Genomic DNA, 20,057 nt, shown 5'->3' with positions numbered 1-20,057 from the left:
TGTCACCCTATGTCGTATGATTGGAATGTTGTGTTTAGTCGACTTACATTGAAAGTAATCATTGAGAGGTAGGTATTTTACTTGTTTTATGGTTGTTTTTGTAGTTTTTCTCTGTCCTTTCTTATCTTACTCTCTTCTCTCATGATTAGCTGACTTTCTTTAGTGATATACTTGGATCCCTTTCTCTCTATTTTTTGCATATCTTTTACTGATTTTTAATTTGTGGTTACAATTTGGTTTGTATATAACATCTTCCATATATAATGGTCTATTAAGTTGATGATCGCTTTAGTTTGAACCCACTCTTTACTCCTCTCCTCCTCATGTTATAGTTAAATGATATCATACTTTATATCCTTTTATTTTGTGAGTCCTGTGACTGATTTTTACAAATACACTTCTTTTTACTGCTTTCGTGTTTCCTGCTTTTTAAACTCTTGCTTATGGTCTTTACTTTTCACTCTAAGAGTCATGTAGGGCTGGTTTAGTGGTCATGAATTCCTTTATCTCTTGTTTGTCTGAAAAACTCTGTATCTCTTCAATTCTGAATGATAGACTTGCTAAATAGAGTTTTCTTGGCTGCTGATTTTTTCTTATCAGCACTTTGAATATATCATGCCATTCTTTTCTGGCCTGAAAAATTTCTGCTGAAAAACCAGTGGGTACCTTTTTGGGGTTTCCCTTGTATATAACTGCTGTATTTTCTTTTGCTGCTTTTAAAATTCTCTATCACTACTTTTGTCATTTTTTTTTTTTACTTTTGTCATTTTAATTACTATGCGTTTTGATGTGAACCTCCCTGGGTTGATTTTTTGGGAGAAAGATCAGAAATTTTGAACATATAGAGATAAAATGTTTATTTGCCACTGTTTGGAGATGTTGAATAGGTATTTTTATATATTTGACTGGAGTTGAGGGGAGAAGTACAAACTGGAAATATAAATTTAGGAGTCAGCAGCACATGGGTGAAGAGGAGAAGAGGAGAGTTGTTGGAGCAATGCTTTTGGAGAGATGTGGAAGGTTCAAGATCTAGTGCCCTTGCAGAAGATTTGATTTTTGAATAGGAGCATGAATAATTCCTCTATAGCAACAGGCAGAAAAACAGAGAATGAGAGTGAAGGCATTGGAGTAAATGTGAATATGGAGTCTAAATTTCCTTTTGACTGTTTCCATTTTGTCTGAGATAGCACACAGTCATCAGCCAAAAGTGGTTTGGGCAGATGATGAATGAGACGATTGTTATGTCAGGAGTGTGTGAGACTGCTGGTTCCAAGTCAGCCAGAGCTGGGGCTACATCTCTGGCAAATAGATGGTACCCTTGGCAAGATGAGGCAATGAAACCTCATTCATAAAGCACCAAGATACTGAGGTTGGTGCAAGGTTTTCAGACATCATGGGTGATAAAATCACTTTCTCAATTCTTTTCCTGAAGTGGGATATTGCAATTATCTGAACAGATTCAGGGACTCAGAGCTGGTGAGGTATATATTTAGGCAAAGGACGGCTTATAGTTAGGCACAGTAGAGTGAGGAAGGGAGTGTCATGATCTCTTGTTTTGATCTGCCCTGAAAATTATGGGTTTTCTGTAACAGATTATAATCATAATCTTCTGTTCTTAATTTGGAACAATATCAAAAAAGTTTCCCCTTGTCTTTTATTTATTTGAATAAACATAATCTTTATTCATTTTGTAGTATGTGTATATATGTATATATACGTATATGGAAATGCCTAAATGGCTAGAAAGAGCAAGAGAACAAGGTCAATTTATGAACCAAGGTGCTTTATACATGGGATTTGTAGGCTTACATATTTCCCTTCCTCATTGCAGATATTCAGATCAACTCTAGGAAAGAGCACAGAAACCTTGCTTAAGAACAGTAATCACATCTGTTATCATCATTTTTCCTTCCTCTGAGGAATCTTAATATGTTGCTTTCAAGGAAGCAATGCTCAAAAGACATAAGAAAACATAAGTCGGGCAGCCCGGGTTGCTCAGTGGTTAGCGTCACCTTCAGCCCAGGGTGTGATCCTGGAGACCTGGGATTGAGTCCCATGTCGGGCTCCCTGCATGGAGCCTGCTTCTCCCTCTGCCTGTGTCTCTGCCTTTCTCTCTCTCTGTCTCTCATGAATAAATAAATAATCTTAGAAAAAAAGAAAAAGAAAACATAAGTCCAACCAGCTTAAGGGAAAGGGGAATTATTGACTCTGATAAGAGAAAAAATTGACTCCAGGGTGTGTCTGATCTTGTGTCCAGATGGATCAGCAGAATCCTGTTTCTTCTTCTGAAATGACTTCATTCTCATGCTGGCTGTTCCCTCATGAGGTGAAGTCTTTTGAGAAGAAGATGCCAAGACAGAATTAGACACGGTGATGATTTGGGTCTCCATTAATCAACGTCAGCTCAGACCCTGTGTCTAAAAGTCTTCAAAATGTCAGGTATTTCTTTTTTTCTGCTTTATAGTCACTCCAGTGAATGGTTGTAGTAAACGAGGAAGGACTGGAAGAATCATTATAGTATATTTTTGGTGCAGTTCTTGTGGAGCCCTTTCTAGAACTCAGATACTTCTTTACTCAATGAGTTCTGGATCTGAAAATTGGCTCAAGTTTGGAAACTGATTAAGGGATCACAAATTTTTATTGGAGCTATGCCCTCAGCCTCTTCCATTCTTGCCCTTTTCTGAGTGTGGATATTAAACAGCACCCTTGTTGAATAACCCGCTATTCTACCCCAAGGAATGCTATGGTCTATTAACCATCTCCATTCCTCCTGTGAGTCAAGCCCCCATTCACTGACCCTTTGACTTTGACTGTTGCTTTGATTATTCTAGCCTTCTGAATTCTCGTGTGTGAGTACCACCACTTGATCGTTATTACTTTGGAACCTCCATCATTCCCACTGGCTGTTAGTAAGCCCAGCTCCATGACTGTTTCTACAATCAGTCTTGGCCTGCATTGGGGAGCCATCACTGAACTCAGTGACACTGGTGCCCTTCTTAGCAGCATGTTCCTGATGGCCTTGATGTTTTCTCTGGACCCTCTCCTGGAATATATAATATATAATCATCTGGTGGTTTTTCTGGTCTGACATATCTACTCCAGTAAGCTCAATTCTCTCAACCTTTTTATTCCTTCTTCCTTCAGTGTAGGCAACTCAGGTATTACCACTTTCCTCAATATTTGCCCTGCTTTCTTCAGACTTCCAAAAGTCACCCTAATAGTGAATTTGCCCCATCCCCCTGGGGTCTTGCCAGGGTATTAAATCCCATGTCCTATGAAAGTACCAAGTCAACAAAGTCTTATTTATCTAGTTTAACATTCCAGTGCCTTGATCAAGCATCTTCAAAATTCAGTATCGGTGGTATTGACTTCTGCTAATACAAGCTAATAGTACTATGGAATATAATTTTTTCCCCTCTCTTATCAGGTACAGTGTGTCCTCATCTGGATTCTACTGAGTTTAACTCAGTTTTTGGCCTATCAGCCAGAAGGAAGGAGAGTGGGGGGCTCCCATGAGGGAACTTATTGAAACATCTTATTTTCCAGCATATGGGGAGTCTACCTTCACAAGCTCTGACATTTCAGGGGGACTTGCAGAGTCAACATCACATCCTTAGGAGGATCTATCCATTTACCAAGGCCATCAGGAATAATATAGTGGTAAAAAGGGAACTGTATCACTAAGAATTTCAGTGTCTCTCCATAAACCAAAACTGACAGTAGAGACTGTCACAGAACTGGGCTCATTAAATCCATGGAATTACTGACGTTCCCAAAGTAATAGAACAGGTGGTGGTATTTAAACACAGAAGACATGTTTCAGCCAAGTTTTCCCAGCCAGAACTCTGGCCTTTGCATGTGTGCCTGGCTGGACATATAAATGTCTCTGGAGCTCTGTCACTATCAGGTCCTCAGTCTGCTGCTTAGCTGTGTGTCCATTCCCCCTATAGGGGATGAAGGCTACCAAATAGGTCCTCTGGCTTTCGTACTTAGTCTTTAACTGCTAGTCAGTTTCTTATTACCCCCCTATAGGGCATTAGTATAACTCTATAACCAACCCATTCTGCTGTCCTTGTAGGCACCACTTCCCTATACCTGCCAGGACATTCCTCTCCACCAGTTCATTTTACTAGATGGAAAATATTTTACCACCAGTGAATTTTTTTTTTAGCAAATCTGCTGTCATCTCTTTCCAGGGACTATTATTCATGCTCCACATACTGCTCAAGAGGGCACCACTTTGCCCATTGGATAGTAAGTGAACCAATTTCAAAACTTTATCTTACCATTTGTTTTCTCAGAACACTTCTAGGAGTATTTGTGTTAGTTTATATACTTCAGGGATCACTGTCAAAATGTGATTAGAAGTGCAAAAATGTTATTGGAGAAATAGTTGGGAAAGATAACAGAGGGAGCTAGTAAAGGTGAAGAGAACCTTCAAACAGTGACATAGGGATGACATTTGTAAAGGAGAGGCTAAGGAATAAAGATTTATTTGGAAGAATTTCAGAATACAGCCTAGTTCTACAAAAATTTCAGCCAGATTGATGGGGCATCCTCAAGCCAAAATCTTCCATTAGAAGCATTCTGGATTAGTGTTTTTACCACATTTAATCTTGGCTGGGAGCAGTCTGTAGGAATCATGGTTTTGTCACAAATATGATGGGACATCTGACTGACAATAGCCAAGGCCATCAGCCACTTATGATCTAAACTGGGCATTTTCATAGCTATACACTACATGGTCTCAAGATGGCTTTTGGCAGCTATGGGAATTAAATCTTTTCAAGTCTGAATCCAGAGAAATATAAGCATCTTTGTCCTAGCATTTCTAGCAAAAGCCCTAAGATTGACTTGGATTGGACTAGCTTGGGTCAGGTGCCACCCACCTCATGGTGGCTGGGGAAATACCATGTCCTAGTTTTCTCGGGTCTAGGTTTCATACTCCACTTCCAAGATAGGCTTTGGGGTCCCATTCATACAATGAGGACTAAGCAGTGGTGAAGGGCAGATTCTCAAACAGAAATATGCACATAAAGAATATATGTATTTTTAAATTTTAATTGCTGTTGCCAAGTTGCTTTCCATAGAAATTATAACAATTCACAGCTCCACCAAAAAGTATAAAATGGTACTTTTCTCCACATCTTCACCAGCAATATGTATTAGCTTTGTTTTAATATTTTTGCCAACCTGATGCATACAAAGTGTCAGCTCATTATTATTTCAGTTTACAATTTCCGAGTACTAGCATATTTTAAGCACATTCATTGGCTACTTGGGTTTGCTTTTCTCTAGATAGTGTCTTTACATCTTTTGTCCATTTCCCCACTGTTTCCCTTCTTTTTTTTTGTCTTTTTTCTTGTCAGTTTATAAGAGCACTTTTCATATTAGAGCTAATAACTCTCAATTGGTCTGTCCTCTGCCTTGCAGATAGGCAAGAAAAAAGCCTGGAGGTCTGCTCACATCTTGTCCATCTCCATCTTTATAATCAATTCTATATCATAGTCTTCAGGGTGCATTAGATCAATATGCCAGGAATCCATGGCCTTGGGACAACTCCACCATTCATTTTTGAGAAACAAAGTAAGATAGGCCCCAGTGAAACACAAGTTTCCATGCCTCATCCTTTCCCCCTACCCTGCTGGGAAAATATTGCTCAAATTTCAATCATTCTGGAAGCACCTTAACAATTTTGTCATACCCTTTAAATTTTGTACTACTATTTATATTTCTGAAGCTTGACATTTTAACATAGATTTATTTTAAAAGCTTATGTTGTTACCATTATATCACTATACCCATTAATTACAATTTTCCAATACACATTAAAAATAAATTCACAGGGGCACCTGTGGCAGTGCAGTTGGTTAAGCCACCCACTCTTGGTTTCAACTCAGTTCTCTCCTTGGATAGTGATCTTGGGGTGGTGAGATTGAGACCCATGTCTGGCTGCCTACTCAGCAAGATCTTGCTTAAGTTTCTTTCTCCCTTTCCCTTTGTCCCTTCCCTCTGTGTGCATGTACTCTCTCTCTAAAATAAATAAATAAATAAACTTAAAACTATGAAAGTAAAAGATAGTCATCTGCATACCACTTAAAATACACTATACTTTGGGAAACTACATTAAAGCCTGCCATAGGCGCACAGACCAGTCAAGGAGAGATCAAAGATTTACAGAGCTATCAGTTTCACTGCCTATTTGTTGCGCCCCATGGGGTGGAGTGCATGATAGTTTCATTTATATCTGAGGAAAACACAGAAAAGTACAACTGTTTTTTTTTAATGTGGTGGACATTAGAAACCAGACCTTGTTCCAAAAACAATAGGTTAGCAGGGATCTAATCAAGTCCAGTGGGAGAACTTTACCTAGTGATCAGGGTCCTAGGAAGCCTAAGCCCAGGGCAGACCAGGATTGCATTAGCAACATTCTGTGTTCTGGCTAGAACACGACAAGTTCTAAGGTTCTGCAAATTATGCTGAGGTCCAGGGTTCAGAAAGGGCTGCCTCAGAAGGTGCTGTGATTTGGTCGGGTCACAGTCTCTGACAAGGTCCACCTGTCCATCTTGGTACCTGGTGCCCACAACAGTCCGACTGGCCTGCAACTGGCTGAAGGAACAATGTGTTGGCTGCGGGCATGGAGCCAAATCCTCTTGCCAATTTTCCTCTCCCTCTTTCTCATTCAACTGCTTATCAACTTCTCAGAGGATCAATTTTCCCAAATCTCCAGACAGAGGGGCAAGCAGAGATCACAATCTTTGGATGATGGTGAGCCCCTGAGCCCAGAGGATGATGCCCTACACATGCCACTGCCATATTTCCTTTCAGTTGTGGCATCCTAGCAGGCTGAAATTTTCATCTCTAACTTTGCTGTTTAGTGTTGGCAGGAAGATGTGTTTAAAGGCTCTTGACATTTTTGGTGAAATCCAATTTAATTGGATTCAAATTAATTTGCTGTATCAGAAATGTGAATAGTGGATTAAAACAGTTTAAAAATTTGGGAAAGCATGTGTCCCTTTCCCTCGCTCACTTTTTGCATGACCTATATATCACATAAAGTTTGTGCTGTGAATAAGCTGATCAGACTCTGCTCAATAGCCATAGCTAGTCTTCCTTAGTATTTAAAGGTTTTAATTAATAAATTGCTTAATTTGTGTCTTAAGAAAGAATTACTTTGGCCTGAAGACTTCTCTTAGTTCTCTTCCTCAACTGAAGAAATTTCGGAACGTTAAAATTCATGCTGAGTTGAATCCATGAACCTGGAAAATAAGGTTTTTAGTATCCTAAGTTGAAATTGTATAAATAGAATAAGGATAGGATTTGAATTATTTGGAAAATGCCCGTAAAGCCAAGATTGCCATTTGTATGAAGATTGAAGAATTACTGCTCTCTGGTTTCTGGGGCCTAAAAGAATGTTAGTATCTGTAAGAGAATCAGTCTTCCTTACTAAAACCAAATCAAAGCTCTCAGCTTTGCCCTGCAATGAGACTCCCCTTTGAGAGAATGAGGAGTAGGAAGAGGCTGAATCAAAAGGCCTAGACTGTTTCCTTTGGTATAAGTATATAAAATATAAGGCTACAGTATAGAGAATTATATAAAACCTTGTGATCTGCTCCCCATTGTTTTTTTTTCTCTTAGCTGTTCTTTTTTTATTTTTTATTTTTTTTAAGATTTTATTTATTCATGAGAGTCACACAGAGAGAGGCAGAGACACCGGCAGAGAGAGAAGCAGGCTCCATGCAGGGAGCCTGATGTGGGACTTGATCCTGGGTCTCCAGGATCACACCCTGGGCTGAAGGCAGCGCTAAGCTGCTAAGCTACCAGGGCCACCCTCTCTTAGCTGTTCTTAAAACAATTCCTCTTCCAGGTAAACATTAGAATAAGCTTGTGTGATTAAGTTGTTCTATTTTTAAAATTATTAATTTATTAATTCATTGCAATGCCAATCAAAAAGAAAAATCTTGTTTTGATTTGTGATATAATATATTTTGGTGCCTGGCATTTTTAGGTGTTTCAAATTGTGATCACTCATGGGCAAAGAGAAGGGGACCAATGATGAAACTTAATGGAATAACATTTTAGACATTGATAGAGGAAGTGGAACCAGTCAAGAAAACTCAAAAAGAATGGCCAGAGATGTTCCAGGAGAACTAGAAGAGAATGATGCTGCAGAAGTTATGAAAAAAAAATGTAATTAAGAGGAAGGAAGTAACTAGATAGAAGATAAATATACAAAAATCAGACCTTTAGGGCAAGGGAAGAATCTGGTACCTGCAGTGTAAATAGCTAGTACCTCCTTCAGGAATAGAGTGAAAAGAAAGAAAGAACCTATTGTTTCATGTAAAAGATGATTAGCTGGCCCTCACTGATTTTCCAACAAGGCAGGAAAGACTATAGGAAAGATTGCTGGGTAATTATACAAATGTTTAAACCTCTGACATGGACCACATCAGGTCATTCACTGACATCAGGGTCAGGCTAAAAGAGGGAAAAGAGGCTATGAGGGGCAAACAGATTTGGAAAACAATAGAAAGGACAAGGAAAGTGAAGCTCTGAGTAAGGTCAAAATGCAAGTGAGAAAGGAAAGGAAAGAAGATTCCAGTCAGAATAGAATATTAGAGTTTAGGATTTCATGGTTGAAACCATACAGAATGAGGCCAAAATCTAGGTTGAGATCAGTGGAAATAATTTGCTTAAGATAAAGGATCAGAGTTTTTCTGGATGGTGGAATTTCAGTGTTTGTTTTTAATGTGTACGTATTTCTTATATTGAACACATATTACCTTTATAACTACAGACAGACAATAATCCTGTTTTGATTTTGGGAAAAAAGATAAGTAGCAGGAATGAAAAGGAAAATATCAGGACTTAGTGGAAAGAAACAAAGCTGTGGACTTGATACTAACTGGAATGTTTTTATTTTTATTTTATTTTATTTTAATTTTTTAAAAAGATTTTATTTATTTATTCACGAGAGACACAGACACAGGCAGAGGGAGAAGCAGGCTCCATGCAGAGAGCCTGACATGGGACTTGATCCCAGGTCTTCAGGATCACACCCCGGGCTGAAGGCAGTGCTAAACCACTGAGCCACCAGGGCTGCTTGGAATGTTTTTAGAGGCAGTGTAAGATTTTACATATAAGAGAAATGTAATTAGCTTTACTTGAGTGAAACAAGAGAAATGCATCGTACCTCAGAAATGAGCGAATCACCATCACCTCTATGTTTCCCTCTCTGTTTTCTCTTCTTATCAGCTTCATTCGCTCCGATTAGCTTCTTCCATAGGACTTTTTCCATGGCCACTGGCAGCCCCATCTTCTCAACTTCCTGAACAAAGAGAAAGTGACTCCCTGCCACCTCTTAAACCTTACATTTTAATTTGTAGATCATAGAGGAAGACTCTCATTGGCCTGACTTGGTCATATTCCCTCTCCCTGGACTAGTGAGTATGGTCTGTGATTAGCCCAGTTTGGTTCAGGTGTGTAGCCTTTGGTGCCTGGCTGGGACCAGGGAGTTTATGTAGGAGAGGGCAGTTATCAGTGGTACATGTGTCTAAAGCTGAAGAAGAAGCTGTCCTGCAAAGGAAGGATGGGTTATATTTCCCAGGAGAAGATAGAAGTGCTGGTGGTCAAAACAGCTCAAATCCACATTGTCATTATTTGCAAGTGAACTTGAATGTGTTATTTGACTTTTCCAAGGTCACTTTCTTCATCAATAAAATAGGGATAATAATAACCACCTTTCAGGATTGTTTTCAAATAGACATCTGTGTTTACAAATTGCTTAATAAGGATTCCACATAATCTGAGAGTGAAGGCTAGTCTATATTTCCCATGGAGCTGGATTGATTCCTAACTGTGGCTGCTCAGTAAGGGTTTGTGTTTTTCTAGTTGGTTCTTTCAGAGACTCACCTTTTCCTAGTTTACACAAAGATGCCTTGTCTTCCACTTTCTCTAATGTATTAACATTAACAAGGTAAATAGAAAACAATGTTGATTCTGTACATGCTGATATGATGTAATGAGGCAATTTCACCTCTGCAGTATTTTTTCCCCAAACCCATATCTTCAGTCTAATCATGAGAAAAACATTAGACAAACCCAAACTGAGGGATATCCTACAAAATATTCGGCCAATACTCTTTAAAATCATCACAGTCATGAAAAACAAAGAAAGACTGAGAAACTGTCACAGACTAGAGAAGACATGATGACCAAATGCAGTGGGATCTTGGAGCTTAGAACAAAAAAAGGTACATTAGTATAAAAACCAGTGAAATCCTAGTAAAATCTGGAGTTTAGTTAAAAGTAATGTATTGGTGTTGGTTCCTTAGTTTTGACAAATGTACAATGATAAGATGTTATCCATGGGGAAAACAGGTAAGTGGTATTCAGGAACTTTCCATATAATCTTTGAAATTTTTCTGTAAATCAAAAATTATTCCAAAGTAAAAACTTTAGCTGTGGAAAAGAAGTAGAATTTGGAGAATGGTGGCTGAGTCACGTGCCTTTTGTTTCCCTGCTACTACTTCCTGAAGTAAGCCTGAAGCTAGCTGTCCCCAACATAGCTGAAGCAGTAGAATCTTTCCCATTTACCTTGCTTTTACTCAGCTTCATCTTGGAGACTCCAAAGGATACTTTTGGGTAGAGAGAAGTAATATTCAATAGGGCTTAATTTGAAAAAACTATTGTAAGTCTTTTCCCAGGCAAATCAGATCTGTACCCAATCAAACAATTTGAAATTAAAAAGAAAAGTCTGACCTTTCCCACAGAGCTTATGAACTCTGTCCCCAAAATAATAGAGTGACTTTATTGTTATTATATCACATGAAAGCTGGGGTATGAATTCCAGACTCTACTTACTTTACAGAGATGTTTAAATAAGAAAAATATCCATCAAAATACTTTTTTTCTAGACTTAGGGCTTTTATTGTAGAACTTTCAAATATAACTTATATTGTCTATTTTTTATGAAATAAGAATGAAAATCCTCATCTGGGAGAAGTTTTTAAAGCTTATATACAGTAAGATGAAGAATTGATTTTTTTTTTTTTAATACGTAAAGGACTAGGGCGCCTGCATGCCTCAGTTGGTTAAGCATCTGCCTTGCTCAGGTCATGATCACAGGGATCGAGCCCCACCTGGGGCTTTCTACTTCATGGAGAGTTTGCTTCTCTGTCTCCCCCTGCCACTCCCCCTGCTTGTGCTTACTCTCTTTCCTGTTTGTGTGTGTGTCAAATAAATAAAATCTTAAAAGAAATATTTAAGAACTAATTAGCCAAGAATATCTTGGCAAAACCATGCTGAATAACAAAGGAATTACTAAAAGAGGTTTTAAAGTATGATGTTGTAAATATACAGTGATATTGCCAATTCATTTTTCTTTATTGTTTTTTGGAAGTTATTTTTTAGAACTTAAACTTGGCTAATCAAGGTTAGATAATGCCATTTCATATTTTTCCAAGCAATAGTAGGAAATAGGACAGAGGATTTAAATAGTACCAGTGGGGAAAGTGTTTAGATATGAAAATAATGAAATAAAACTGGTATATGGATGAGTATGCCATTAAACAGGAATGACTAAATGAAATGCACTTTTATATAAAATTAGGCAACAAATGGTCTTTGCATTTACATTTTTACACTTAATTTTTTATAGCATGTGCTGCAAAGAAAAATTGTCAATTATGCACAGAAGATAATAAAGTAAGTTAACTTATATATGAAAAAATTGTCTTGAGAATGTTATAAAGTCACACAATTTACAGTTGTAAATGTACTTCCTTCTAGAAAATTAGGCTTCAAAAACAAAACAATTTTTTTGCTTGAAAAGAATTATACTTTGGGAAGAATTTTTTAAAGTCAAGAAAAAGATAATTCCTTTGAGATGCAGCAAAAATTTCCTTGCTACTCTATTCCCCCAAAACTGGAAGGATGACACATTGTTCCTTAACTACAGTGTAGCTAAATTCCCTTCTCTGATGATTAGGCAGCTGAAATCATTGTTCTTCACTTCAGATTTGGAAGAAAGCAGAAATGCCATACGAAATGAGGGAGATAGTGTTACAGAGAACTTTGCAGCAACCCTTACAAAACCATTCTATCATAGCTAGTATTAGAGAACCAATAATTAACACCAAGGACAGAGAGACATGAAATCACTAATAAGAAAAGAGCATGCTCTAGTAACTGGTATCTGTCATAGTGATCTAGATGCACCATTCTGTGCTCCTTATCTTCATCAAGGCCATTCCTTCATTTAATGGGGACCGGGTTCCTGGCTCATGGACTTCACCCAGTTAATGCCTTCACCTTATGTGCTTTGCAAACTCAGCAAAGGCCCAGACACACTTGGTCCCTCAAACTCCTGACTTTCTCAGCTCTGTGCATTAAGAAGTCACATCTGGGGCAGTGCCTGGATGGCTCAATCAGTTAAGTGTCTGCCTTTGGCTCAGGTCAAGATCCCAGGGTCCTGGGATAGAGCCCCACATCAGTTGTGTGCTCAGTGGGGAATCTGCTTCTGCCTTTCCCCTTTTCGTGTGCTCTCTCTCTCTCAGATAAATAAGTAAAAAAATATTTTTTTAATTTAAAAAGAAAAAAAATTTTAAAGTCATTTCTGTGGCCATACTCTGAACCCTGCGCAATCTACAGGGGCTTCTAAATTCTTGTTCTCCTTACACTGTACTTACTTTTTGGCCTTAGCAAGACTGCCCTTAATCTTTTAATTAAGTCCTTTAATCTCTCGTTTTTCCTTCAGCTTATTGGCCCTCTCTTCTAGATTCCTTCAAGCATCCTTCCTGTGAATTATCATGGCTATTCACTTGAATGAAACATTCTTCCACATTTCTTACAATGGAAATTTTCAAACATACGAAGGTAGAGAAAATGATATAATAAAACTGTATACTTGCAAGATCTGTCTTGGCCAATCTTATTTCATATACTCCCTCTCCCTGCCAAAATGGCTTGTTTTGAAGCAAAAAAAGATTTGGATACCGTATCATTTTACTTGCAAATATTTCTCTCTCTCTCTCTCCTCCCTCTTGCTCTCATACCGTGTGTGTGTGTGTGTGTGTGTGTGTGTGTGTGTATAATACATACTTTGCTTTAAAATATTACAAGTCCTTCATTTCTTTTAATGTTATTTATAATATTAAAATATTACAATATTATTACATAATTATACCTAAAAATTAACAACTTCTTAATATCATCAGGCATCCAGGAAATAATCACATTTCTCTTGTTTTGTAATTTTTTTAAACTTCATTTGAATGAAGTCCATACATTGCAGTTGGCTGATATATTCCTTAAATCTCTTTATCTGTATGCTCCTTCTCCCTCTTTTTCTTTATTCCTACTTATTTGTTGTAGAAACTGAATTGTTCTACTGCGTTTCCCACCGACTGGATTTTGCTGGTCACATCCCCATAATGCGCTGTATCATGTTCCTCTTTTCTCTATTTTTTGTTCTCGTATGGAGGCTTGATTAGTTTCAGTTTATTTATTTTTTTTTGCAGGATTATCTCATGCTGAGGACTTTCATTAGAAAGCAAATAAATTTGTTGAACATTTTGTGATATCAGTAGCCTTGATCCTTGCCTATACACATTATTTTATTTCACTGGAGGTTGCAAAAATCACCACTACTTTAATGTCCTTGCCTTCTCTTTTTAAATTTTTTTTCATTTTTCTTAAAGATTTTATTTATTTATTCATGAGAGACACACACAGAGAGAGGCAGAGACACAGGCAGAGGGAGAAACAGGCTCCATGCAGGAAGCCGTCGTGGGACTCGATTCCGGGCCTCCAGGCTCACAACCTGGACTGAAGGTGGCGCTAAACCGCTGAGCCACCGGGCTGCTCCTGTCCTTGCCTTCTCATCTTTAACTGTGTTGACCTACATTCCCTAGACCTGATTGGTCCATTGGTCTATCTTTTCATTTGTTACTCATTATTAGCCTATTGCTGCTAGAGCATACTGCATCAAAGTCTGCATTAGTGCAACTACAAATCCAGTTTCTCATCTCACCTCGGCCCCAAGACTCTCTATTTCTTGCCTTTGGTTAGCAATATTTCCTCAAATTTCCCACAGTGGCAATTCCTAACCTAATCAGTCTATTTCTGTGCTGGTAAACAACCCTATAACACCGATCCCAGATCCCTCCCAATCATTTCTTGCTGAACATCCTGAGACCAGCAGAGATAATGACTCACTCCCAGTAAAGAACCACCCCTGAGAGCAGGAGATATATCAAAGACCAGCTTTTCTCTCATGTTAACCAAGACCAGAGGTCAAATGGAGTCACTTAGGTTGATGGGTCCTATCCTCTTCGACTGTTGCTTAAAGGCTAGAATTGCAAAGTTAAATTTGTCAGGAACCTAGATTCAGATGATAGCCCAGAGACTTCTAACCTTGGTAGGAATTCTCAGAGTTTTTAGAAATCAAATCCATGCCATATAGCAGGGTTTTATGGTAGATGAGTTGCCAGGAAAACGTGAACCTGTCAAACAGGACCTTGTGGTTATTCAGTACGAAGCTGATTCCTAGGCCCCAGTAACTAAGTCCACATCAGGGGAGTTCCTAAAGCAGGGCAGTCCCCAGAAGAGACATTCTCCCCTATGGCTCTCTCTTATAGAGGCTCAGAGGACGATGGAACAGGATGCTCCTTCACAGGTTGAGCCTAAGGCACCCAGACTGGTGAGCAATAACTCACTGCATGGCCAGGCAATCCAACAACGACATCTGCACATCATGCACACCACTCTGAGATTCTAGACAGAGCTGGAGGGCAATAACTAACAGTGACTTTAGGTAAGAACAATTTTAGTTGAGGGTTATTTGCATTATTTGTCAGGAGCATTTTTTTTTAAATGCAGAGTTGGGGAAAATAGGATGTTCACATTCTGAAAATTTGGAGGGTGAAATACAGTAGACTGAGGTAGGTTTTTTGTTTTACTCTTTTGTTCAGCTTGTGTCACTAGCCTCCTTCAAGGTAACCACACCTTCTCTCCTTTGTGGCTGGCTTCCTTCAGTTCTATGTGATTCTGTAGCTGTCAATCAGCTTTATTCCACCACTTCTATTCTACAGAAATCATCCCATCCAGGCAGTGGTACTTGGGGTAGCCCATCCCTCTGGCCCAGTAACTAGTTCTGGACTGGACAGAAGACCCAGTAAAAGCCAATTAAAACCTTCTTTGAAGTTTTATCCAGACATTGGTAGGTATCTGTTGGGAGCCAGGCTCTTTCCCAGCTATATGGAAAGCGTCCACATTTGCCACAGGAGAAAATTAGGTCAAACACAGAGGGAAGTAGAGCTGAAAGATGAAAAGAGAGGAAATGGGAATAACATCCTTGGAGATTTAGCAAGGCCATCCCGGGACTTCCCAATTTTATGAATCAATAAAAAAACAGTTTGAGTTGGGCTTTAGTGGCTTATCACAAACTTATCACAAACACCTTATCTCAGTCTAAAAAGTCTTCAAAGAGCAGAACTTCACATTATCCAGAGGAACAGCATAATATATTCAATATCTTTAAATTGGTAATGCATAGTTTAAGACAAATTACATGGATTCTTTTCTTGTAGCTAAGGAAAATGACCCACATAAATACTAAGCCATGCCAAACCAACTCTCAAGAGAGTGACAACTGAGAAGTCAGCTAAAAGACTTTAAAACAAAACAAAACAAAAGACTTTAAAACAATGGTTAATACTGCTCCATGAGAAAGCTAGAGTATTTGTTTTAGGGAAGAACTCTAATAAGCTTATATGGACATGAAAATTGACATTTTTATAAGCAAGTATCAATTAACATGAAAACAAATGCAGAAAGGGGAAGATACACAATAATGTTTAGTGGCCTGTTAACATTGTATAAACCAAACAATTTAATATTATATTCACAAAAATATTAAATAAATGTTAATGTGCAAAGGGAGAATTTAAACTGGTGGACATTGGGAGGATCAAAAGAGTATTTACTCATTTATGGGCAATAATAAGTGTGCCAGAGGTTACACGAATATGTAAAGCAGTGTTTTTGCTTTCTAGAGAGTGACAATTTAATGAGCAGGCACAATATGTAAACTTTACAAAAAATAAAATCTCTAAGTGGAAGAATATTATAATTTCGAAAGGAGTGGAGCAGATATAAAATGTAATAGGAGTTCAGAAGAGAAAATATCCATGTGTAGTTGCAATGACTAGATAAGGTTTCTTCCAGGGAAGAGGCAGAACTTGGTCTGAGCCTTAAAGAGAAGGTAAAATCTGCACACGAAAGAACAGGGCCTTAGGCAGGCAGCTATCACAGGGTGAATGAACAGGTGTCCACTGTGGCAGGAGTGACAATCTGTCATTGGTGGAAGTTTGTGGAATTATTTGGAAAGGTAAATTCCCTCAGATTGTGATGGGTTTTGAATGCCAGGCTAAGGAGTCTGTGTTTTATCTCAACGGGATTCAATGGAATTACTTTGAGCTAAAAGGTGACATGAAGAAAATGGTAATTGACGATAATGAATAACACATCAGGAGGGAGTGCGGGGTAGGAAGTCTAGGATTGTTCCAGTCAAAAGAAAAGAATAGAGGATTGATAGGGCTTTGTGAACTATAGATAGAGAAAAAGAGATAGGAGCCAAAGACTTCTAAAATTATGGGCTGGGAGAATGCTACCAGAAATAAAGAAAGAAAGAAGTAAATACAATGAAGTTCTTTGGGGAAAGTAATAAATTTAGTTGTAGAAAATTTGAGCTTGAGATGGTGAAAAATTCCAGGAAGAAATGTCAATCAAGCAATTTTGAATGTGACTCCAAGGCCCAGGGGGTCATCAGGGCTAAGGATATGAATTTGGGATTTTTTTAAGTGCAGGTACCAGCAGAGGCCATGAGATAACACAAGGGTAAGAACACAGTATTTAAAAGTGTAGGGGTATGAAGACAGACCAGGAAGAGGAGTTTGTAAAGGAAATAGAGGGGTGAGAAAGAAACAAAAGAAGGTTTGCTTTTGCTTCTTCCACTTCGTCTGAACTCAGAAAGGAAGGAAGGAATGCAAAGAAACAGACTGAATTTGTCTTAGAGGCAACAAGGAAATGAGAAAGGTTCTGTGTTTGTGAATGTGAATGTGTTTCTGAGTATGATCCATGCATGGACTTAAAGACTAAGAAATTAGCCTGGGAAGTGAGAATTGACTTCTTAAGGGGAAAAAGAGCTGAAAAGAAAAGACACAATGAATTGGTTCAGAAAATGAGAGAACATGAACCTGACAGATGGCCTTAAACTTCTCAGAAAAAAAAATCGACTTCCAGATGGATGGTCATACCAAGTGCAGGTAAGGAGAATCGTTGCCTTGGAGAAGAACCCATGAAACTGGTTCTCCATTTTGTTTTTCATCTGAGAGACTCTTAACCGGTGATATCCACATGTTCATTGACATATCCAGATTTGGATCCATGACCCTCTCTATCTCCCCTACTCTAGGCCCTAAGACACACACACACACACACACACACACACACACACACACTGCACAGTTTTTCAGAAAAGTAATATCAAAATGGGCATTTTTGTGGGATATTAGGAATGGGATTTATAAGTGCATTTTACAAGCATGTGAGTAACAGTCATTTCTTATGAACTGTACAGTAGATGAGGTAGTCTGTGGAAGATTCCAAAAATCCACTGGGTTTGAATTAACTTTATTCCTTTCTGTCCCAAGCAATAATCCATATCAAGATGCAATGAATAAGAAAAATGTGATTATGGGGAAAACCTAGAATCTACTCATTTGCAAAACTCAGTCTTCTAATTGGCATTAGCTAAAAAAATTACTTATGACATGCTTTGTCATTTTAACACCATGATTGAAAACTATCATTCCATTGTATGTCAACAATGGCATATAATGATTCTCAACAGCAATGAAAGCCCAGGTGAGAGTTAGCACTAAGTTTCTTAGCTTGGTCTTTGAAATTTTATTTCTAATGAAGAGAAGATACCAACAAAAAATGATGGTTTTTTTAAATTTTTATTTATTTATGATAGTCACATCAGAGAGAGAGAGAGAGAGGCAGAGACACAGGCAGAGGGAGAAGCAGGCAGGCTCCATGCACCGGGAGCCCGACGTGGGATTCGATCCCGGGTCTCCAGGATCGCGCCCTGGGCCAAAGGCAGGCGCTAAACCGCTGCGCCACCCAGGGATCCCAAAAAATGATGTTTTTATATGTTGTGTTTATGAGCTATGTGTTGGGGGGTAGTAAATGGATTGCTTTTTATGGACTTGTTTTTGGTAAAAATGTTTTCTAACCCCAAAAGGCAAGTCATATATTATTAAATAACAAGGATATGTTTCCAATAAAATTGAGGAAGATTCCCTATAGTTAAGAAAAATAAGCATATATCATTCAATTGAAGTATTTGAGGGAAGCAAAAGGAGTCAGTATAACAATTTCACCAAGTCAATGGTGGTGGACACCACCATAAAACAGGTCAGTCCTAGCCATACCCAGCCATCTGTCGCAGTTCTTTATAGTGTTAAGAATTCAAATGTTCTTGGTAGCTTCATGAATTGCCATTTATAAATTCTGGCATTCCCTCTGGGGAGGTGGCAGACACTGTCAGTGAAAGTCTGAGAGGGGAGGGGATCTTTTTCCAAAAGATGACACCCTAATTCTGTATTGACCGTATGGAATTATCCCTTAGTTAACTTCTGTGAGGTACTGGGACTATATTAAAAATGACACTCAAATAATCAAATGCCCAGAATTGAATAATGGTTATGTCTGTAAATATTTTAAGATAAAATTCTCTACCTTCTTATATTATAGAGTATATTAAATATAATTCAATGACTTCTAATATATTATAATGGCTGAAGTGTTAATTCAAATCAATAGTTATCAAAAACTGTCATGTGCTGGGAAATGTGTGAGGTTGTTAGAGATGCAAAGATGAATAAAACATGCACTCTGTCCTCAGGGAACTGAGAATGGGAGGAAAGTAAATATGCAAACAGTTTATATGATATGAGTTACAATCCAAAAATGTATATGGTCAAGATCCAAAATAGAATTACAGAGGAATTTAAGGAAATATTCTTCCTTCAAGGAAGAGAAGAAAAGAATGGATAAGGATGAGGAAGAATGACAGAAATTTTATCAGTTTGTGGAGTAAAGTTTGCCCCTGGAGCCTCTACTTTTGTCTATAAGTTAGAGAAAAACCCATCTGTTGAGAACGAGTCAATGTGAGACAACATTGGAATGTTAAGGATGCCAACAAAGTTTTGAATTCAAGCTCCTCTGTTTATTAGATGTGTGACCTTATGTGAGTCATTTGACTGTTCTGTACCTTATCCTTATCTATAAAGTGGGCATATTTTTTTTCTAGCACACAGAGTTACCAGAAGGATGAAATGAGTTAATATGTTAAAGGGCTTAGAATGATGCCTGTCACATTGGTAGGCCCTATTTTTGTGATATTTTTACCTGTCTGTCCTTATTTTTATTTTATTATTTTTGTACTTTTCCAGATTCTAGTCATATCTCCCACAATGGTTTCTACCTTTGTACCTTCCTTTTGCTACTTCAACAAGCGATGTAGAATAACTTTTCCTATTTTTCACATGATTATCTGTACACCAATGAGCAGAAGGAGAGGGGCATGAGGCACAGCTGATTGACAGCTCCACAAACCCTACATGTAACAGAGGAGATCTCCCCAGAGGAAGGAGTGCTATAGACAAGGGGAATGGGAACGAGTATTGAAGAGAGACAGAGAAAGAGAAAGAGAGACAGAGAAACCCTATCTACTGAAGTTGTTATGACTACTCTGTGAAATAATGTCTCAGGTTTAGTCTTCTAAACATAGAGCCTGAGAAAGGGATTCAGGTACATGTGATTTCTTGAATGATTGCTCTTTAGCAAAATTCAATGGGATAAGGGACTCGGGGCAAGAAAAAGACAATAGCCAAGAAAAAAATGTGACCTCAGCTGAAGTCTACACTTGGCCTGACAAAAAATGACATAGCAGAGTTGTCCCTCCCTTGAGGCAAGGATGCCCACTG

General features: G+C 38.3%; 2 protein-coding genes and 1 long non-coding RNA gene across 3 annotated transcripts in view; 2 read left to right on the top strand and 1 right to left on the bottom strand.

Moving 5' to 3' along the window:
* The window catches only part of LOC144288951 (uncharacterized), a 43,229-nt gene extending 36,801 nt beyond the window's left edge, over positions 1–6,428 (bottom strand). Inside the window, exon 1 of the long non-coding RNA XR_013357015.1 lies at positions 6,370–6,428. This is a non-coding gene — a long non-coding RNA (uncharacterized LOC144288951). The remainder of the gene's footprint in view (positions 1–6,369) is intronic.
* CDK14 (cyclin dependent kinase 14) overlaps positions 1–20,057 on the top strand; it is a 721,053-nt gene that overhangs the window by 40,142 nt on the left and 660,854 nt on the right. The gene's annotated exons all lie outside the window — the stretch shown is intronic.
* Positions 6,634–20,057, top strand: part of PTTG1IP2 (PTTG1IP family member 2) — a 34,137-nt gene continuing 20,713 nt past the window's right edge. The window contains exons 1-3 of the mRNA XM_077857036.1: positions 6,634–6,768; positions 11,660–11,706; positions 17,285–17,327. Coding sequence (XP_077713162.1) covers positions 6,763–6,768; positions 11,660–11,706; positions 17,285–17,327 — 96 coding nt within the window. The 5' untranslated portion in view covers positions 6,634–6,762. The remainder of the gene's footprint in view (positions 6,769–11,659; positions 11,707–17,284; positions 17,328–20,057) is intronic.

The sequence above is a fragment of the Canis aureus genome, chromosome 18, assembly GCF_053574225.1.
Source record: "Canis aureus isolate CA01 chromosome 18, VMU_Caureus_v.1.0, whole genome shotgun sequence".
Taxonomy (NCBI): domain Eukaryota; kingdom Metazoa; phylum Chordata; class Mammalia; order Carnivora; family Canidae; genus Canis; species Canis aureus.
This window is presented reverse-complemented; position numbering and strand designations above follow the sequence as displayed.